This window comes from Neltuma alba, unplaced genomic scaffold (genome assembly GCF_004799145.2).
Source record: "Neltuma alba isolate B1F8T4 unplaced genomic scaffold, ASM479914v2 tig00012846_pilon, whole genome shotgun sequence".
Classification (NCBI taxonomy): domain Eukaryota; kingdom Viridiplantae; phylum Streptophyta; class Magnoliopsida; order Fabales; family Fabaceae; genus Neltuma; species Neltuma alba.
This window is the reverse complement of record NW_021637233.1, coordinates 91,979-113,756: the sequence shown is the minus strand read 5'-3', so window position 1 is coordinate 113,756 and position 21,778 is coordinate 91,979. Positions and strand designations below refer to the sequence as shown.

The 21,778-nt window shown below is 30.6% G+C and overlaps 3 protein-coding genes across 3 annotated transcripts; 2 read left to right on the top strand and 1 right to left on the bottom strand.

The window, feature by feature from the left end:
• Positions 1 to 678: 678 nt before the first annotated feature.
• LOC114731809 (protein trichome birefringence-like 38) lies at positions 679 to 6,959 on the bottom strand. Its single transcript, XM_028919063.1, has 5 exons — positions 6,625 to 6,959; positions 6,352 to 6,523; positions 2,398 to 2,573; positions 1,600 to 1,758; positions 679 to 1,499 (listed from the first exon to the last, which is right to left on the bottom strand). The coding sequence occupies exons 1-5, from the start codon at positions 6,912 to 6,914 to the stop codon at positions 1,208 to 1,210; spliced, it is 1,089 nt and encodes a 362-aa protein (XP_028774896.1). The 5' UTR covers positions 6,915 to 6,959; the 3' UTR covers positions 679 to 1,207.
• A 9,667-nt stretch (positions 6,960 to 16,626) lies between these two features.
• LOC114731786 (F-box protein At3g56470-like) lies at positions 16,627 to 17,616 on the top strand. Its single transcript, XM_028919044.1, has one exon. It carries the CDS (start codon positions 16,627 to 16,629, stop codon positions 17,614 to 17,616), a length of 990 nt encoding a protein of 329 aa, XP_028774877.1.
• Positions 17,617 to 20,254: 2,638 nt separating this feature from the next.
• On the top strand, positions 20,255 to 21,674 carry LOC114731815 (50S ribosomal protein L34, chloroplastic). Its single transcript, XM_028919068.1, has 2 exons — positions 20,255 to 20,523; positions 21,259 to 21,674. Exons 1-2 carry the CDS (start codon positions 20,301 to 20,303, stop codon positions 21,513 to 21,515), a joined length of 480 nt encoding a protein of 159 aa, XP_028774901.1. The 5' UTR covers positions 20,255 to 20,300; the 3' UTR covers positions 21,516 to 21,674.
• The last annotated feature ends 104 nt before the right edge of the window (positions 21,675 to 21,778 follow it).

Below are 21,778 nucleotides of genomic sequence, written 5' to 3'. Positions count from 1 at the left end.
CCTTGATTAGCTTAAAATTGACAATCCTGCAAATTAGATACAAATTCACTTTATATATTCATTGTGGGCACTAAAATTCCTAAAAAGTTCACCGTGTGAGGGGATTAGTTATTATTACTGATGGTAGATAATCTGGCTCAATTAAAAAAAAAAAAAATACTTCATATATTATGGAGCGCCAGTTTCACAACAGAGCCGATTAGCTAACAAACAAGAAAGAACGAGTGCGATGGTGAGTCTCTTTCATTTCTGTCATGAACCATCCCAGAGAAAGTGGTCCAACAAGTCTTTAATCACTATGTCCAATATGGATCCCTTTTTCGATCATGCGTGCTTTCTTCTATTTTTCTTATTATTATTTTTTTTCATTATTTTCCAAAAATAATCCGAAAAAGAGAGTGAAAGTCTAGAGAGGCTTACTTTTAAAATCTAAAGTTCGGCCATGATCACAAGTATATATCTATCTCTCTAAATTTTTTTAAAAAAATGAAAACATTAGTATAAGTCTCAAGAAAATAATATAATCAGCAAAAAATTCCTGATAAATGAGTAGCATTGTGACACAAAAGGTATTTGCTTCAAGAAATTTATTTAAAAAATAAAGAAAAAGAGAAATAAGGGGCATCGAAAGGGCTGGCCAAGCTGAGCTCATATTCTTCAACCTTGGCCACACATAGCTTCCCAATAACACACTACTAGTATTATTAATGTAAATTATTGTACATGAATTGTGCAACAATGGACAGTACAGTTCAACATCATTCTGTGACTAATTGACCATTAGCCTACAATTTTACAACATATCAAATCAATTCACCCATTTCTAGTATATCCACCCTCCAATCAATGAGAGAAAAGAAAAAACTTAACAACAAGTTCAATCTAATTTTCAAGTATATCTTTATACCAACAAGTTCTTCAACTAAATTGTAACACGTGGAGAGATTTTTTTTTTTTTCCCTTGTAAGGAATCCCCATTGCATTACCCCGCAACATCCACATGTTACAATTTCATTAAAACAATTTGACGGTAAATTCATATAGTGAAAGCTTTGCTTAAAATGTTGTCAAAGTGATGGGAGACCTAATTTCCCTCTCATAATGGAATAAGGATGATCCATGAAGAGAGAATAAGGAAGAAAATAATAAGACCTATCTTGTATCCTTCTCTATCTTTCTCCGAAGGCATTGGTACGTGATCGGTAGTTCACATAGTGAGGGCAGCGTAGAGGAGTTGGTTCCATGTGTCGGGAAGGCCCGGCAAGCACCAGTGGCTACAATCATTGCCGGAGTGGTCGGTGCCGTAGACGGAAGGATGAGCATCCTTCCGGAGCTGGGAGAGAAGAGTGATGTCAAGAAGAGAAACAGGAGTCCTCATGTTCTTCAACACACTATTCACTATTGTAGCTGCTGGCGGCAGACCTGCTGGATATGATGACCCTGCTAATGGCTCTAGTTGTCCACTACAACTCTTCTTTGGTTCATTCCACTCCTTCCCTCTATTTTTTTTTCAAATCACAATTAGCAAGAACAATTGTCTTAGTTGACCCCTAATGATTGGAAGATTAAAATAGGGAAATGGTAAGAGGATAAACTTACTGATAATGGGTAGGAGAAATGCCTTGGAAGAAGACTTTAGTTTTGGTGGGATCAACATTAAGATCGACCCATTTGGCCCATGTGGTCAATCCCCTTAAGTATGCCTGAAAACGATCCATGTTCTTCACCAGCTTTGGACCATCTCTTATGTAATCCCATCTGTTCAATACAATACAATCAATCCCGGCTCTTAGATTTCTCACAAATTGACACCAAGATCAGTAAATCACCATTAATCACCCACAAGTCTCATTAACTATTGCTTGTATATACTGGGGTCTTGCTGTATTTTTTTTAAACTAAATATGGATTGGGAAAACTAAAACATATTTAAATGCAGCTTGTTTTAATAAATGAACAGGAATTAAAAATAATGTTCGAACTGGTACACCATATGCTCATGTTGTGTATGCTCATGTTAAACACTATTCTCATAACACAAGGCTGGTATGTTTTGTTTTTAATTTCACAAAATTCCTTTTGTCAAAAATCGGTTTAGTAAAAATTAGTTGTGATGAATTTTATGTTTAAAGTTTTTCTTGAAATAGAAAATTTAATAAATTGAAAATTATTTGAAAGAATTTCACACCAGCTTTTATTATTGAAAATTAATTGAAAGTTGTTCAAACTTCAAAAAACTATTTTTTGGTTAATTTTTATATGTAAAAAATATATATAATAACAATAAAAACTTTAAATACAATTATCAAAACTAGTGAAATTGACAGCCAAATTAAGACTTTTAACAACAACAACAATAAAAAAGGGAAAGGAAATTAGGGAGGAAAGAGAGAATACCCTTGGGATTTTCCAGTGTGGACCCACCAATGCCAAGAGTTGAAGATCAACACATCCATGCCCTTCCACGCGTTACCGGCCTCGATGGAATCCAGCGTCAGAACTCTCCCCACTTTTTCTTTCACTATGTCCACTAGATAAGGCGTGCGATACAGGTGTATCGTTACACCGTACTCCTGCACACACATAATCACAATCGTCCCCACTTAAAATAAATGCTAACTCAAAAGCAGAGAAAAGCACCAGACATAAGACAACTGAACGATGAACATTTAATTATGGGTCACGAGAGCTGTACTGTACAACTCACCAAAAATAAAATATAAATTTTTCATTAAAAAAAAATAAAGAGCAAAGATTATAGTTCAATGAAATGTTCACGTGGGAAGAAGTAAAAATAATAATATGCAGACATGCTTATGTTCTGCCAATCTCAATGTCACTTTTGGGTATAAATGAAGCATATATAATTAAATATGCTTGTTCATCATGATTTTGTGCATTGGATTTATTCTCAAATCCATTTTAGTTTCTGTACCTCACATTCTTCATAGCTGCATTAAATTAAAATTCCCAATTGAAATATCTTCTTAATATTTTAATTAAATGAAATTTTTAATCTCTACTTTCTTATAATATCATCTAGATCTTAATATTTTAATTAAATGAAAACCTTATCATCTAGACTTTACTTAGGTCCTTTTTTTTTTCTTTTTCTCAGTCACCTGAAATTATAAAAATCTGATTAAAAATAAGGTGAAATTATAATATTGGATGTGGGAACTTGCTGTCCTTTTATTTAACTTAATTTTGAGGTTTGTTGCCATAGCCTCAGTGCTTTTAAAAAAAAAAAATTTATTGCCCAATTTGTTAAAGGGACCCAATTCCTACTTAAACTGGAGGATCTATGTGTACTTCGGCTTCTTAAGATTTATCTCAACATCCAAACTTTAACTTGCTTTTTCCATCTCCTTGAAGGTCCCCATTGAAAAGAATATGTCCAATTTTATATTTTTATTATGTGAAAAACAGAATAGTAAAATAAAAAACAAGTCTATACTATTGAGATTAAATTTAAATAATTTTAATACTGCTTAAAAATAAGAGTGGAGACAACTTCCATCAATATTAAAAGCACAAACACAAATTTCAAGATAATAGGACCAAAAACCGCATTCTTTGTCTGAACAGGCGGGAATCTTGGTTCCCATTATTTTATACTCCCTCCGTTCCTTATTATAAAAGACAAATAATCGAAGTATGTTGATAAAAAAAACAGTTAAAATTAGTTAAGAACAATTAATGTGTAAAAAGTATAATTTTTTTTCCAAAAATGCCCTCATTAACAAGAAAAGAGAGCATGAGAGAGAACAATTCAATTATTAAAAGAAAGAGAAGTGAGAGGGAGAGAGAGTGTGAGTTGGAGATAATAAATATGAGTAAAATAGTAAATCAACACAAAAAAAGTAGAGACAACTTGTAAGTGTCTCTTATATATAGGAACATGCTATAAGCATCAAATGTCTCTTATAATAAGAAACGGAAGGAGTATTATCTTTTACTAAAATATAATAATAAAATATATGACTTAAATCCCCAGAACATTGGGGCTACAAACTAAAGCAAAATAAAAAATTTGTCTTTTTTTTCTAATTTCATGAGGAATGTAATGAATGATAATCATAATCAAAGCGCTCTGCTCTATAACATGTAGAAGTTTTATTATCTCCAACATTAATCATTATATCAATGAATAATTATATAAAATTTATACTAACAAAACATATATGAAACCTTAATTTCTACAATATTACTACTAAAAGAGTTTCACCACAACCTTTAAATGTCATTATTAATTATTAATATTAATTCATCCATTTTGAGGGTATGTGGGGGGGGCCTAAACTTGTGTGTTCTAGGGGTTTGAAGTGACATATAAGGTTTTAATTAAAATTAAAATAGAAGGATTACAAAAAAGTTAGTGGACCAAGTTGACGGGGTGATAGTGATTAAATAAAAAAGTGGGAAGTAATCATTGAAGAGAGGCTTCCGCCTGTAATTAATCACAGGTTGGCATCTTCTGCTTACAGCCTGTTCTTTGACGGCAACCAAATCACTTTGCCTTCTTTTATCTATTTTTTTAATTATCTTAATTTATTTAAATCCCACCATTATCATGCTCAAATCATTTTTAAAAAAAATTCTACCTCCGGTCATAATATAAGATCTAATTTGCTAAATCTTATAGTTAGGATCAAGGTAGTATAAAATAGAATTTAGAGTAAACTTCATATATTTACATATAACTTGAGATAAATTATATTGTTTATGACTAATGAAATATTTTCCTAAAACTTCTATGAATATATGGAATATTAATGATGATATTATTATGAAAAGATTGAGGAAAAGCCTCACGTTGAAATTTTATTAGTATGAAGACCTAAATCAAAACACTAATAATATTCTAGTGCTCATATTTAGTACTGATAGTGTCTTGAATAATATTATTTTCAGTATGAGAATGTTTATCTCTAGAGAATGCTTATGTCTAGAAAAATGTACGAATACTTTGTGTGCAAAATTTGTAAAGTAATGATGAGAAATTTCTTTTTTCAATTTTTCCTGTTTTTGTTGTTGTTATTGTTAAGATGTAAGTTTGAAGCAATCATATTTGCTTTTTTAGACGTGGACATTGATGAACAATGATGCCACTTCACATTCATGAAACCCCACCTTTCTGGATTTCTCTATAAATAATAATACAAATCAAGCCCTTAGCTAAACATATAAGCCATATGTTCATGGCTTATAAAATACTCCTTCTGTCCAGGACCTAATTGTTGAGTTGGCTTTGATCTTAAATATAAGACTTATTTTTATATTTATCAATTTTCTTTCAATTACTCTTATGGATACCCCCTTAACTATAATTAAATAGAAGAGGAAGAAGGGGTATTAAGAAAGATGATTATGGTATTCTAAGAAAGACGTGTCACATTTCTTATAATTAACTAACTTATCTAATTTTCTTAATCTAATCAAATTTGTTAAATAGATTTTATATTAAGGACCGGAGGAATATTCATTTTGGTCCAATTTCATCATCCTATATTACCTTATATGATGAGACTGTTACATTACAAGTGTTTTTTGGTATGCCCAAAGGGTTTTAATTTTGAATATTACATATCTACATTTCAACTTCTTTCTTTTCCTTCTTAATTAATGCGAGATTAACCACTAATTGCCTAGCAAGAAGAATCTTTTTCTACTAAATCAACTATTGGAAAGTAACATTACCATTATTCTTTATGCTTTACTTTCTCTTCAACAACTTCCTATGTTTGCTTTTCCCTCCAAATCCAACTCAAACCCGTTTTTTATTAAATTAGCTATATTTTAAATTTTTACTATTCATATATATATGTACACACACTAGAAGGGAGAATAATATAGAAGAATTTGACGGTTTACTCATTTATTTTAAGACTAAAAGAAGTCTAAGTAAGTTTCTACCAAACCATAGTAAAAATATGAAAAACAAATAATTATTTTGATCATAAAATAACAAAAAATGAGAGACTAAATTGAGAAACCTAATGATAGTAGCACCTATGAATGGAACAAAAGTCAAAAACAAAGAAACAAGGAGACGAATTAGGTTGCTCTTTATTCTTTTATGTGTAAATATATATATTCAGAGAAAAACAAAATACTACCTCTTGTCCAAATTAAATGTCCAAATTAAAAGATTTCGTTTCTAGATTATAAACTGAACTCTTACGATCAGGACGGGAAATAATACCATGTGATTTTTTTTTTAAGTAATAAATGAACATTTATTTGCCCCATTCACTGAGGACAGAGAAGGAGGAGAAGAAGAAACAAAGAGGGGGGGAAAAGAAAGAAAGAAAGAAAGAAAAGCGAGGTAAGAGAGAGAAAAAGCAAAACCTGGAATATCGCAGTGGAGAGTGATTGTTTCCTGAGAAAATCTGTCTTCGAATTGGGCACCGCCGCGTGAATCATACACGCCAACGATTCCCACATATTCAAACTCAGTGAATCTCCCACAAACATTACCTTCTTCCCTCTCCATCTGTTCAACAAATCCTTCCCATCGAACCTGTAATCTCATCCATATCAGTCTCACACATCACAGAACAGAGCCAAAACTCTCTCTCTCTGTGTTTTGTTCAGAAGAAGAAGAAGAAGAAGTTTAGTTACCTGGGTAAGGAACAAGAATCAGGTTTCCAGGAGTATCTGAGATACTGCTTATCAGGTCTTCTAGCACAGTTAAATTCAGCATCAATGAAGGGACAGCTTGAAGCTCCATAGAGAGGATAAGAAGGGTCAATGACCCAATTTCCTAAGAAAATATTACAGCCACTTGTTTGTTTTCTTGCTCTCAATTCACTCACATTATGAAACCTAACCGCAACAACTTGTTGCAGATAAAACAGAGAGGCCACCGCCAGAAACAGAGCAAGCTCAGGTCTGAAACAGAGACGACCCATTTTGGAATTTCGAACGTAAACACTTGTTTGGGTCTGTACTTTGTAGGGTCCTATATATAGAGAAAGGATTCAGTGAAAATGGAGAGAGTCGGCCACGTTAAAAATATTCTTTTTTTTTTTTTGGTACTGTGATTTTACTTAATATAAAAAAGATGATGCACATGAGAGAGGGGTTGAGGGGAGGGGAGGGGCGGGGGGGGAGGTAGAAGAACAGAACACTACTTGGTGGGATCACGTGTGGTGGGTACTACTACTAACAGGAGAGGACATACATGGGTTTTTGATATTTTCAAGAGAAAAGAAATATTTTCTGACATGATGATCTTGGATGATCTTGGAGGGATTGTTTCGTGCTGTGGTTGGAAACTTGGAATCTGTGGGCATATTGTGTTTTTTGGAGAAGAAAAGAAATGGGACAGATAAGACTGGAGTAATTTAATCATAATTAAAAATAATATTTTTATATAATTATGAGAAGAGAAATATCTAGGTGAAAAAGCATTAATTTCCAAGTAAATGGAGTATTTATGTCTAAATTATAAATAATCAAACAAATTAGAATGACTAAAATATAAAACTTGAAATTTGAAAAAGGGTTCTGCGTTCTGTTCTGTCGGCCTCCCTGCGTGTCACGGGACTACATTCATCTGTACATTAGTTTTTCACATGCTTGCATTTTGTCCCTACAATTTGATATTTCAATTACTTTCTAATATTTTAGTTTACACGTGGGGTATCTGTGGAGCGACTATGTTTTTTTTTCCCCACATCTATCATGATCTTTCTTCTTCTTCTTCTTTTTTACAAAAATATAAATTTTTTTGGCAGTCAAAAACATCAAAAATTTACTCTTGCACGTTTTCCTAAATATAAGATACTAGTTAATGTTATTTGTAAAATGGAGAATGTCATTAAGCTTAAAATCTCTAAATTTCAAATCTTTAGTAAATTTTGATATTATTACACTTACAAATGATAAGATATTTTCTTAGGAATTCTTTATTTGCGATTTGGTAATTTTTAAACTTCTTTTTATAGGATTTTTTTTTTATAAAATCTTGCTAATGAATGAATAAAAAGACTTAATTCACATTGAAATAAAGTTGGAAAAAAGTAATCAACATTAACTAAGGACAAAAGAGAAAAAGCTGAAAAAGAATTAGACATAAATTAGTTAAAATATTTGTATTAGGACAAAACTTTAGTCAAGTTGATTTTATGTATTAGGTCAAGTTTAGATGTGAATTTACTAGTGCATGTATGTGCATTTTAATAGCTAATAATAATAAAATAATTAAGTGCTCAAATTTCACAAGAGAATTTAGAAGTACACATGCGTGTTTTAGCAACTAATCCTAACAAAATAACAAATATTTGTATAAAAATTTACAAATCCTAATTCGCACTATAAGAGCTAGCAAAAAAAATTTACAAGTGTAGATATACATAACAATAGCAAAATAACAAGTGCGATAAGAGAAATTGAGCTAATGAATATAATTAACTTGATATAAGTTTTATTCTTTTTATTAATATGTATAAATTAGGTAATTTTAATCTTATAAAAAAATTAAAGGAGTTATATGTATTTATTATGATAAGGTTGTTGGCAAAAAAAATTATGGTATGGTAATTAAAGAATGTAATTTTCTGGGGAGATTATCAGACATGTACGTAATAGCATGTGATGCTTTGATGATGAAATCAGCTAAACAAACCAATCAACCTAATCAAGTTTTAATGAATAACGGTTCTGAAAGACCACTCAACAATAGTGTATTAGGTCAAACTAATAAAATGATGACATGCGTAGAATTGAAAATTTAGGTATCCCATAATGGTCAGTATTTCTTAATTGTTTGTACAATAATTATGCTTTTATACTTTGAAATTGAGTCAATAAAATCATTGGCTAGTTCAAGATTGGTTGATTGGATTGTAATATGATTAAATCAAATGTACTTTTTATTTTTATATAAAACAAATTAATATACTTTTTTATTTGTTGTTATTGTTTCTGAATGATTCTTAATTAGTTTTTATCAATTCTCATCCTTTACAATATAGAAGTCATTTGTTTTATTGACTACTCTGAATTATTTATCAATTATCCTTTTAAAGAAATTTTTTTGAAAAATGGCTAAATTATACAAAATTTATGAACTTTATGTCATATATAAATGATCTCCCTAGCCTTTTAACATTTGCAATAAACATTCCTGAATTTTCACCTTTAAATAGATAACTCTCATGCTATATTAGTTTTGTTCATTATTTGTAAATGACTTAAAGTTTAAGGGGTTCCTTTGTATGTAACTCAAAATTGGATGGAGTAGTTATATATGCGTGTGTATGCATATGTATACAAAAATAAAGTTTTATGGGGTATATAATTAATCAGTTTGAGATTATATGCATAAATGCAAAAGTTCAGAGATTTATAATAAAATTTCAAAGATTATGAAAGTAATAATTTACCCGTTCAAAAAAAAAATCTGTATAATTTAGTGAAAAAAAATTGTCTTAGTTGATCCTAATTTGATTATGGTATTTATTTTGTGTATTTTTTTTCCTGGAAACATCACGTGTCAATTTCTTCCCCATAAATGTTAATATCATGGTCTGAGTAGTTAATGAGGAAATGAAGACAGGGTACTTAATTCCTTCCCAAATTTTGGTACAACCCAATAATCGTCGACATTAAAATTAAAATCACCAGTAAAAGAGAAGTCAAATTATATGTTCCGTGGCGTATTGTCTCACTTAATATAAATTATGAAGTGTGAACAAAACTGAAAAAAAGAATATAGACTCCATAAAAAGTTAAATCAGATTGGTGGGGTTAAAGCCAAAAGGACAAAGAAGGTTGGTGATGATATATTGTCAGTTTCCAATATCATCAATTATCATTATCCACTTGTTCTTCTCATCGGCACCGCCGTGAGCCACCAGTGGACAAGGCGGTTGGGTGTCGGTGACCAGACGGGGAGACTTGGGAGCAAAGTGACAAACCAGGCTGTTCCACTAAGCCCCAAAGCTGGAACTTTCTTTTATCAGTTTATTATTGTATGATCGCTCATTAGTCATTATTCGACGCAGAAACCCACTTATGGCTACCGTAAAGGAGCAACCTCTGATCGGTCTCCACGGGGCCCTCCCTCCCATTGTTTTCTTCAACTTGTCCTTGTTTCCACCACTCTTTAGTTATGTGGCGTAAAACTAACGGAAAAAAAAGAGTTAAACCATTTAACCAACAAAAATAAATTTCCTTAGGATATCCTCTCTCGTTCTATTATTATAAAATCTAATTTTTTAAATAGGTTTGTCCCTTTTATAAGATTCTCTTTGAAGTTTTTCTAAGCATTTAATGCAGTATTGTCTATTGTACTTCTAATTTAATATATTAATACATTCTCTTTCTTCATTTATCTCACTATTACTCTCTCACATTTATCTATTTATATATAAGGGTATATTTGAAAAAAACAAATTATATTTGCTATATATTAATTGCTTTTAACTAATTTTAACTATTTTCTTAAATTACGCAATTTAATTAAAAGGATCTTATAATAAGGAACGGAGTAGTACTACTTTTAGTTCTAAATATAAATCTTATACTTAGAATGGAAGGTAGTACTATATTTAACGGTTAAAGTGTAATTTTGATCATAATTTTATTTCTCAAATGCAATTTTACCCCTAATTTTTTATGGTATAATTTGTTCCTGATCTTATTTTTTAGATACAATTTTGACTTGATCTGTTTTTGTGATTTTGTTCTTGATCCTTGGTATAATTTTGATTCTGAGAGGCAAAATTGCATCCAAAAAAATTAGGGTCAAAGTTGCTCCAGTGAAAAAATCAGAGGTAAAATTGCACAGAATAAGATAATAGTCAAAATCATATCTTTACCCTATATGTAACCATTCCCTAATTTTTGTGACTGTGCTTCAATTTTAAAATCTCATTTTAAGCTTTTTTTGGTGTTTTGATGATATTTTCTTCTTTTTCAATCACTTGTCTTATCATTTATTGTAATTGCATTTAATTTTAAAATTTTAGAATGTTCTACTATTAATTTTTAGGATTAGGTTAAGATCAATAAATAATGCCTTAGCACATTTTGCTTTGTATATCTTTAATGATATTGAATAAGAATTGCATGGCAGCCTCTGAATTTATCTCCTCATTGAATCCCACGAGCTCTTTTTCTCCTCTTTCCCCCTCCTCCCTTTCCCCCCTCTCCCTTTCCCCTTCCTTGTTGTACATCAAAGAGCCACATCTATTTGAGCTTTGATATTATATACTTACTTTTTTTTTCCGAACATAAGAACTAAACAATTGATTTATAAAAATTAAAAAATTATATAAATTAATTATTTGTAATAAATATTTATTGCTTTATCTAAAATATCTCTTGAAGTATCTGCATTACAAATGATGCTCATAAATGAAAATCCCATAGGTACAATAAATAAAATTATTTTAAAAAATTATAAATTTGTGAGATAAAATGAATTACAATTTTATATCTAATATCAACGCAAATATTTCAACTCACTTTTACGTTTAGGACCGAAAAAAGTAGTTATTATAGGAGACTTCTCCGATGATTAAAACAAGCTTCATGTTTAATTTAGAGGGAAAACTTGGTATTTCACAAGTTATGATGATGATAACATGAATGTGATGGACGTTGTTTCCCTTGTAATTAGTTAAAGATCAATTATTCCAATTAACCCTTTTGATTAGGTAAATTAGTTAGGTTATAAAATAACTATGAAAACAATCATTTGTTTATGAATGATCTAATTATGTAAAAATATTGAGTAACCACGACAAAGTACACATATATCTTTCCATGGCACAGGAGCTCGTTGCAGGTGAAGAATTAATGGCAGTAATTTTCAATTATCTTAGTACTTATGACAACTAACTGATTGTCACCGTCCTGGACAAAAACATGAAAACCTAATGATACTTTACATAAAATATATTTTAAACGTCACTAGTCATAATTAAACTTCTTTCTGTCAAACTTCTATGCAGACATGAAATATTTATAGCACATATAATACTGAATATACTATTTCATATATGTGCAACTAATGTGTGATGTTTTCATTTAACATGGTATTTCCTCTGATATTGAATATAGAAGTCAGATAATTAATTGAAAAAATTAATAAAATAAGTTAAATTAATTATTTATAAAAAATGTCTGTCGTTTTTTTTTTAAAAAAAAAAATTCATTCTAATTATTTACATGGAAAACTCAATCTAATTTGAAAAAAAAAATCATAAATTTAAAAAACAAAGTAGATTAAAGTTTTATATTTATGATCTAAAGTAAATCCTCCAAATGGCTAGTTCCCACATTTGAGATCGGGGTAAGTATTGCATACATTTATAGCGTCAAGCTATAATATCTAAAATGATATAGTTTGATCGAATTCTTTGTCGCAAACTTTTAAAAACATGAATTTATATAATATTCATGGTCATGAAATGATGATAATCATGATGTAGTGGCCAGATATGATATCATTGACAGAGCTTGTAGTTAATATTATTTATTTATTTAGCCTTAGTTTTGTTAAGATGCATACTAGAATTTTGGTCCTAACGAGATATATATAGTAGCGTTTCATCTCTTTTGTGTGTTTCGTCTCTATAAACTCATTAATAATTAACCAAAGCTTGCTGACCTCTCTATCATTTTATTTATAGAACAAGAACTACACAAAATTAATTATTTTAATTTTCTCCCCGTTGACCAGTTCTATGATTATAATAATTTTATTTCCTCGTAATAATATTCAGCGTATAATTTGATCTTTATCAATCGGCTTTCTTACAAACAAATATCACTCTCATGCATTGAAGATACATTAAATAAAATGTCGAATATTAAATTGACCATCAAACCATTTCTTCTCTCATAGAGGCCACTTGAACGTTCCATATAACCAGTGGGACACAGTACTGAAGCAGCTGGAATGATAATAACAATGGAGGAACCACTTGAAAAGCTTCATATATGGAATTGCAATATTCTTGTTTGTGGCAACGACCTTATCTTTTCGTTGCTCTTTCTCCATCTCAATCATTACAATATATAAATATATATGTTATATTACCTTTTTTTTGGGGGGTTAGATTAAGAGTATCTTTACGAAAGGTATGGGGTAAATATCTTTCAACTAAATTTACTTAATACAGAGATTGAAAATCAAATCTTTAACCACAAACCTAAAAAAAGGAGAACAACCTATACATTTCACTTGCGATCCAACGTAACTTTGAGTTTGTAATATATTATACTAGCTCCGCTCTTAATTACAAGAGCTTGTTTGTGGAGCAAATTACACCACAAAAAAGTTCTTACAATTAAGACTGGGGATATTACTTTGTTTTATTCTAAATGTATGAGGTAGTTATTGAGAAATTTAATTTGATTATAAATATAACATTTCAATCTAATTTATCTTTTATTTTATAATTTTTTTAAAAATTATTTCTATTAATTGCGCACATGTAAAAGAAGGCTTTATCAGTTTATCAATATGAGTAGCTTGCGGTCCTCACTTGGCACTCACAATAGTGATGACTGATAAGTATCATCATTGCAATGAAATATGAACTATCCAGAATATGAAATGGATAATTCATATTTAAAATCTTTAATTTACAATTTTTTTTAATAATAGATTTATTTTTCAGAGGAGTTTTAGTCATAAAATTATTTTTATTTTAAATTTTATGTCTACTAAAATAAAAAAGTAAAAAATTAAATTAAATATGGACTATTCAACATTAATTTAGATTATCCTAATTAAAATAAGAGGGGATGTACTTTAGAATAGTTTGAAATACAAATGATTATGGGGGTATTTTTGAAAAATAAATACATAATTTTTGCATATAACTAATTTAATTAATTGATTTTTTTAATATAGAGTATTTAAATTAGCTAAGGATGTAACTTTTAGATTCAGAATTTGAAGAACTCTTAAATTATTCTCTCACACACATATACATATGTATGACGGTGAGTGTATATATATGTAGCATCACAAAGTCATTTTCATTATGAATTCCCCACTTTTAATTATATTTATTTTGATTTTGATTGGGAGATAGGCCAGGCGCACATGCACCGCTCCACAACTTGCTAGGGTTTTCATTTTCAGTATTTAATAAGTAGAAGATGTAAATAGATTAGCTCAGTGGATGGAATTCAGATTTAAATACTCTTTATTAAGTTTTATTAACCTTTCGATGAAAAAATGTTCTGATTAAATTAATAATTCCACTCACACCTTTGATGTGTAATTAAAAATTTAATTTAATTAAAATATATTACCCCTACCGATCATAATTACCCAGTGTTTTCGAGAAAACCTTCTTCCTCCATAATATCAGATATAATATAATAATTTTTTTTTAAAGTTTTACTTCTCAAAATTCTAACGAATGATCTCATATAAGTTATCCTAGGTAAAGAAGTGAGGCTTTTATAATGTTTACATTTTTTAATCAATGTAACCAAAAGCTCTTAATATTGGGAGGTACTTACTATAATTTAGGGTCATCCAGAGGAAGTAATTACTAAATGAGAGTGGGTAAGATAGAGAAAGAATATATATATATATATATATACACACACACACACATAGGCCCATTTTGTAGAAAATTAGAAGAGGAGCAAATCAAGAATCAGTCAAATTGGCCTACATTAATAAAACTGGTGGGTGAAACAGTCACACATTTTTTATTTTCTAAAATGTAATTCATTTTTAAACCATGATATATATATATATATATATATATATATTTGCACCTAATAAGCATTAGAAAATAAATAATATTGGACAAATGGAGCAAGAAACAAGTGTGTATTCCAAAATTATAATTATAAATTATAAAATAAGTAAATATATTAGCGATGATAACTATGCAGTATTAATGGATTTTTTTTACTTTATATTACTTTTCTTTGAATTCAACAATTATTTTTATGATTTTGAATAATATTTCCTTTTTTTTCCCAATGAACTAAAATAGTAATGAAAAATATTGGACAAAACAAGAACTGGGCTGGAGAACTGCCATATGTGAGCCCAATTTTTTGGTAAGCCCAATCTATTTTTGTACGTCTTATTTACACATAGAAGACAACGGGCCTTCACATCAGGAAAAACAAAATGGAGTGGGCCTACATCCTGAAAGAAAAAGACTTGGGCCTGATTGGTTTATCAACCATAATTATTTTTCACAACCTCTAAACAAAGACACAATTTTTTTTTAATTCTCTTTCTATATTTGACTCCGTTGAATATGCTTGTCCTTATTTTATATCGAATTTGAATGTTCATATTTAATTTCATTTTAATACTCCTCCGGTCCTAATTATAAGACCCAATTGACTTATTTGAGGAGATTAAGGAAGTAAGTTAAGTTGGTTATTTATAATAAATAAGTGTTGTCATTCCTAAAATATTCTTGCTAATTAAGTATATTGGCTAAAACTATCATTATTAGAAGGATATCTTGGAAAAAAATGCATAAATATAAGAGAGAAATGGATTGGGTCTTATAATTAGGACCAAATAAAAAGTCAAATTGGGTCTTATAATAAGAACCGAGGAGTATTATATTTTTAATTTAAGCTAGTAAAAATAATCCTTTGTCGATTCCTAATATATTATAGATACTGCATTTAAAAAAAAGAATTGAAAACGAGTAGAGATTTCTCACATTTAGTATAAAAATCAAATATGAGAGATAAAATTCACAACGTAATTTGAGCTATTTAACTGGCCCTTGAGAGATTTCGGATGGTTTGAGGGGAATTCGAACCCATTATTCTCACATGAGATTAGAATTGTCCTTAGAACTTTTGACCATTTGCACCAAATTGTTAAGAACAGCTAATGCAAAACATTTAAATTCAGAGAAAAACAATTCACATCAAATATCTGACTAGAGAATGTTAGACTAAGTGGTGTATGGATATATGCCTCCTATATTTATAATTAGGAAATATTCATTAAAGTCAGGCAAAACCAACTATTTGAAACTATAGATATCAAAATAAAAATTTGATCAAATTATAAAGACTAACAATGATATTAATCCTTTAAATAATTTGAAATTTGAATTTTATTTTGAAAGATTTTTTGAAAAAATAAATATCTGATTAATGATTAATATCAAACTTATTGATAGAAAAAAAGCTCTGGACGAACAAATATTGTATTTTGTTATACTATTTGTTGCTTGTTATGTTGCTTGATTATTATTCTTAACAAATTCGACGATATCATCGATAATCTTCTCAAAATTATCACCTGCTGATTTTTACTTTAAATAGAAAAACTTGTCCCTCTTCAGCAGTTCCAATATTCTTTATGCCTCCGCCAGAATTAAAACGGTACGCCAAAAACCCTCATTTCTTCTTTATCGATCAGTCTTTTCTGCTTTATACACCGCATACGATTGTGACGTTTCTAGTTAGTTGTTCCTTGATCGAGTAGTTCTTTTATGTAGTTATTAATTATTAGTTAAAGATGTTTATGAATATCATGTGAGTTTTGAATTGAAGTACAAATTTTTAAGAACCAAAGTAGTATTTTGTTCGAATCTAGATGACTGTTCTCTGAACTTAGAAAGCTATATCTTTCTTCCTTTAACTGGCAGAATGAAAATGGAGGAAAAACCCTGGTCTGATCTTCATAGCGATCTTACCTCAATGATCTCAGATCAATTAGGGTTAATTGATCTTCTCAGTTTCCGTGGTGTCTGCAACTACTGGAGATCTTCTTGTTCAAATTCTTCGGCGGAAATCGAATCCTCAGTACCCAAGCCTTGGTTCATGCTGTACGGTGAATCTGCTCGGTGTTCTCTATTAACCAACGACAATAGAATCTTTCGGATTGAGATTCCAGAAATGGCCGAAGCAAAATGTCTGGCATCTTTCGTAGGATGGTTCCTTTTGTACTGCAAGAATAGGAAATCACTCTCCTTCTTCTGCCCATTTTCTAGGGCCAAAATAGAAATCCCACAATGTCCATTAATCTCAGAACAATCAGAATCTGCAGAATCAGACATTTTTGCAGCATTTTCATCTTATCCTACAGATCCAGATTGTGTTGTCGCGGTCGTCAAACGTAAGAATTATGCAAAACTGAAGCTTTGTTTGCTTCGTCGTGGTGAATCAGAATGGAGCTTTCATAGGCATTTATGGCCAGACTTTGGTAAGATTAAAAGTATTGCTCTTCATGAAAGAGCTTTTCACTTCTTGGATGAATTTAACAAGTTAGTGGCCTTTGAATATGATACAATGAAATGGATGAACTATGAAATTAAACCCAGAAGCCCTAAGGGTAGTAAGAGTACTGGTAACAAAACATTGGACTATTGGGTAGATAAGAGTTGGATTCATAAAGAACCTTTCTCTTCCAATTCTGATAAGATGAAGAAACTTCTTGGAATAGAGGATCCTTGTTGTTCTATATCAGTATGTGGGACTATGGTTCTTAAAGGTGGTGTTAATGATCGTGTGATTTCACACGAGTTTCTTGATGATTATGACGAAGATCATATTGATGATGATGAATCGAAGCCACGCAGGGAATTGAAAGGTGTATGGTTTCAACCAAGATTCCATCAAATATCACAAGATCAAAGATGGTGATTAATTATTTAGTTTTGATTTGGATTTTGCAGTTAATAAATCTAGATCCATCTCCATATACCATTTGTTCATTTTTGAATTGGCTTAGTCATTCATGTTTTGATTATTCAATATTTGAACTTAATGGGGACTTCTTTCTGGTTTCATCTGGTACACAAATTGGAGATATCTCTCTCTCTCTCTTTTTTTTTTTTAACTCAAATCTCTGATTTATATTTATTTCTTTTGTTAGACGTCTGATCTGATGTTTTGTCTTGAAGAATATATAGGATTTGCAAGAGGATGAAAATTTCAAAGAGTGCATTTATGGCATTTTTATGCACCTTAAATATGAGGAAAGGAAAAAGGTTAAAGGAAATATTTTTATTATGTTCGGTCAGTAACAAAGTAATGTCTTTTCTCGAAAAGAGAACTTCAATATTTATAAGGGAGATTTTTTGTGGAGATATAAGATTTTCTCCGAGTAAAGAATAGTAAAAATAAAAAGAAAGGTTGACCTTACCTAACATATATGTGAGATCCACAAATATCTATCTCTTTCCAACAAGAATCATAACAATTTTCCATCTCTAACAAATTAAATTTGTTTTGCTAAAACCTAAATGTTGAGTCCACTACACTTCCAAATGCCACTTCTTGCCATCACATCCATCGTTGGGAAGTTCTAAGCATAAAGTTTTGCATATTAAGTGGGAGATTTTCTACTTGGAGAGAATTTAGCTCAGTTCCTGTTTTTCGTTCCTATTTATATTTGACGCCAAACAGGTCACTTACTGTAAAGATGAAATATGTTGGAGTAATATGAAATTATAATTGGTATTGAAAATTATACATATATTACTTCATGTCTTGGATATAAGAATTAATTAGATAGATGTTGGTTTAACTCCATATTTATTATTGGTTTTTTTTAAAGAATTATCCTTATTAATTTAGAGCCGTCAAAACGGGCCAAGCCCATCGGGCCAACCCTTTTAAATAGAGGACCGGGTTTGTATTTTAGATGGTTTAAAAAGAAATTGAGCTTAAAAAGGCTAGCTCTATAGGGTTCAAAAATAAAAAGGTCAACCTTTTAGGGCAAAGAGCCAGCCCTTTTAAACCCACCTATTTTTTGTTATTATTATCAATATATCTATAAAGTTATAGATTAGTCTTTTATGAATAAATTTAAATTAGAAAAATACTTAGAAGAATCAATATTCAAGCTAGATAATTGAAAAGAATTAAATGTCTTGGACTTGTGAAAGAACAATTAAAATCAATTTTCAATTCTTTCAAGAATGGTAGCTGATATTCTTAACATTTTAATCACCATAATAGCTAGTAAATCTTTATTTACCATCAGTTTACATATCTTAACAAAGTATAAAACTTTTCTTATTCAAACAAATATTCAGGCTCTTATTTGTACTTATAACTACTGCATAGTTTTATTTTAGATAAGGTAAATGAAGACAAAAATCTTAATATTTTTATCACTAAAGAAGAGCTCACTTGTAGTAAAAAACAATCAAATATTGCTAATCTTGATGATACTGATGAAAATGAAAATAAAGATAATAATGATGTTGATATTATTAATCTTTAATTGCTAGGTTTTTATCTTTCTGTTTTTCGTGTTTTGTTATATTTTTATTTTTCTTATTTTGGACAATAGTTTATTGGCATTTAATTTTTTTTTTCTATACACCACTAATTTATTTTACTTATATGTATAATTTGAATAAAAAAATCTTAGAAGTTTTGTTGTTTTATTTTTTATTTTAAAATAATTAAAATAATTTAAATTTTAAAAAATAATATAAAAGGACCAGCCTTTTTAAGCCCGGAGCTCGTATGTCTAAGGATCGGGCTTTACTAATTAGATAATTTTAAGGTATGTGGGCTTTAAAGGGCCGGTCCTTTTAGGCCCTGGCCCTTCAAGGGCTTAGCCCTTTAGGACTAGACTGACCCTTATTGACAGCTCTACTTATTGATTGCACATGTTAATAGAATTTATATCAAATGATAGTTTCAATACAAATAATTTAAGGCATTTTGTTAAACCCTTTAAAAATGTAATTTGTTACACTTTACTCTACCATTAAAAAATATTACATACATATCTTTAAAGTTTAATTTAGATGAGCTAGTCTTTAAAATTCATAAGGTTACGATAAGTTTTGAAATTTTAAAAATGCTTTATTTACCAATAAGGTTTTTGTATTAATAATGAGATTCAAGCCCACATTTTTATAAATTATGAGTCGCATTGTGGACCAACTTTTATTACTCATGTATCTTTTAAATAAAATTACCAAGATTAGCTTTTTCTTGGACCTTATGAATAACTTCATGAGTTCTAGCTTGCCAGACCCGCTAGAAAATAAAGAAAACGTTACGAAACAATTAAAAATTTCGATTAATGAATTAAATTAGTATAAATATAAAGGGATTTTTTTTAAAAAAAAAAAGGGTTATAGCCAATGAAAATTATTCCAGGGCACAAGTTGCAAACTGCTCGGCTCGAACGAGGCATCTCAAAGTTGAAAGTCTTAGAACCGCACCAGCTGACCCCGACGTGATGAAGAGGAGGGGGCTTGCAAAATTTATTATGTTTTTTTTAAACGAAAAGGCCATTTTCAGGATAAGATGTTGGGATAACAAACGGAGGAGCGAGACAAGACCAGAGGCAAAACAAGATAATGGCTTCCTCGACAATGGCGTTAACGCTGTCCCCTTCGGTAACCTGTGGAGGCATGAGAGCTCGAAGTACTTCAGCTTCCCTCACATTCCTTACTGGTTCTTCGAGACCCAGGTCGCTTTCCTTGAATGTTTCCCACAACTCCTCAGCCGCTCGCTCTTCGCTGCTTCACTCCTCCTTCCTCTGCTCTTCTTCCTCTCTCTCTTTCCCCTCTTCTGTTTCCGGTACTTACTCGATTCTTTTCCGCCGAATGTAGTTTTTTTAAATCTTACTGTGACTAGTGCTGAAATTTGTCTGCATAGTTTGGTTTAATTGAAATGAAATTTCAAATTTTTGTAGCAGTTTCGTAGTGGGCTTGCTGTGTTAACAGGCGGAAATTAAAAATTTGAACTGAACAGAGGGTAACACGTGAGAACCACAAGGAAATTGGGGGGTTTTTCCTTTTATTTTTCGTAGCAACCACTTTTGAGATGGCTTGTGAGTGATAATAGAGGTGGTTAGACTAAACGAGGAGAGCAGAGCTGATTTAAACTCTCTCTGAACACTTACTTTATAATTACAATGCTAAGTGAATAATTCCTGTTCTATCTCTTTAAGGTAGATGTCAATGAGGAACAGGAGAATGTGTTGTTCTCAATAGTGAATATTATGCAGAAACGTCATTGATGTTCTGGCTTTCTGCTTTCATCATGCTTAATCAGTTAATTAGTCATTACTCTTTTGGAAGTATATAATAAAAGACTTTTTTCAGATTTGGCTACAGTTCTCTCAGGTAACTGACAAATATCAGTGAGGAGGAGGTGACTGAGTTGTTATGTATGCTATTCGGAACTTCGTTTGATTTTCTTATTTTTGGGACCTTTTGGCATTCTTAATTGTTTATACTTTCAGGAAATGTGCAAGAAAAATCTTTCTTCAGATTTAGGTTGACTGTCTCTAAGCTGATTTTCAATTTTCAGGTTTATCCCTCTGTCTGGATTTAAAACCTAATGTTGGTATTAGAAGGGGAAATGGTGGCAGACTAGTTGTAAGGGCAGGCAAAGCTGCTCTTTGTATGACCAAGAGGAACAGGTCAAGAAAATCACTGGCACGGACTCATGGTTTTCGCAGACGGATGAGAACCACAAGTGGAAGAGCAATACTTAAGCGCCGACGTGCCAAGGGGCGGAAGGTCCTTTGCCCAAAGTCGAATCCAAACAGTGGCAAACGTGCTTAGTTTTTCCTATTTCATTAGGTAAAAGCTTTACTTCCTATGAATTTATTTAAGTTCCTAGTTTCCCCCTTGAACTATTGGTTTCTGTAATCTCTATATTTGAAAAATTTATTCTTTCTTATGATCAACTGATCTTGTTAATTCCATGTTAGTTGTTGCAAAGAGGTTGCTATCCATCGCCCTTATTGAAATGAAGTCAGTCACTTTTGGCAGTTAGTTATGCATGTAGGATGTTCCCCATTTTTGCTATATTCGCCTTGTAACCA

Bases quoted from the DNA above. Each gene is read 5' to 3' on its own strand.
- LOC114731786 (XM_028919044.1), top strand. From the start codon at position 16,627: ATGGAGGAAAAACCCTGGTCTGATCTTCATAGCGATCTTACCTCAATG.
- LOC114731809 (XM_028919063.1), bottom strand. From the start codon at position 6,914: ATGGGTCGTCTCTGTTTCAGACCTGAGCTTGCTCTGTTTCTGGCGGTG. The intron at 6,524-6,624 runs GTAACTAAACTT...ATGAGATTACAG, and splicing joins GATTCTTGTTCCTTACCCAG to GTTCGATGGGAAGGATTTGT. The intron at 1,759-2,397 runs GTATTCTCTCTT...TGTATTGAACAG, and splicing joins CACACTGGAAAATCCCAAGG to ATGGGATTACATAAGAGATG.
- LOC114731815 (XM_028919068.1), top strand. From the start codon at position 20,301: ATGGCTTCCTCGACAATGGCGTTAACGCTGTCCCCTTCGGTAACCTGT. The intron at 20,524-21,258 runs GTACTTACTCGA...TTCAATTTTCAG, and splicing joins TTTCCCCTCTTCTGTTTCCG to GTTTATCCCTCTGTCTGGAT.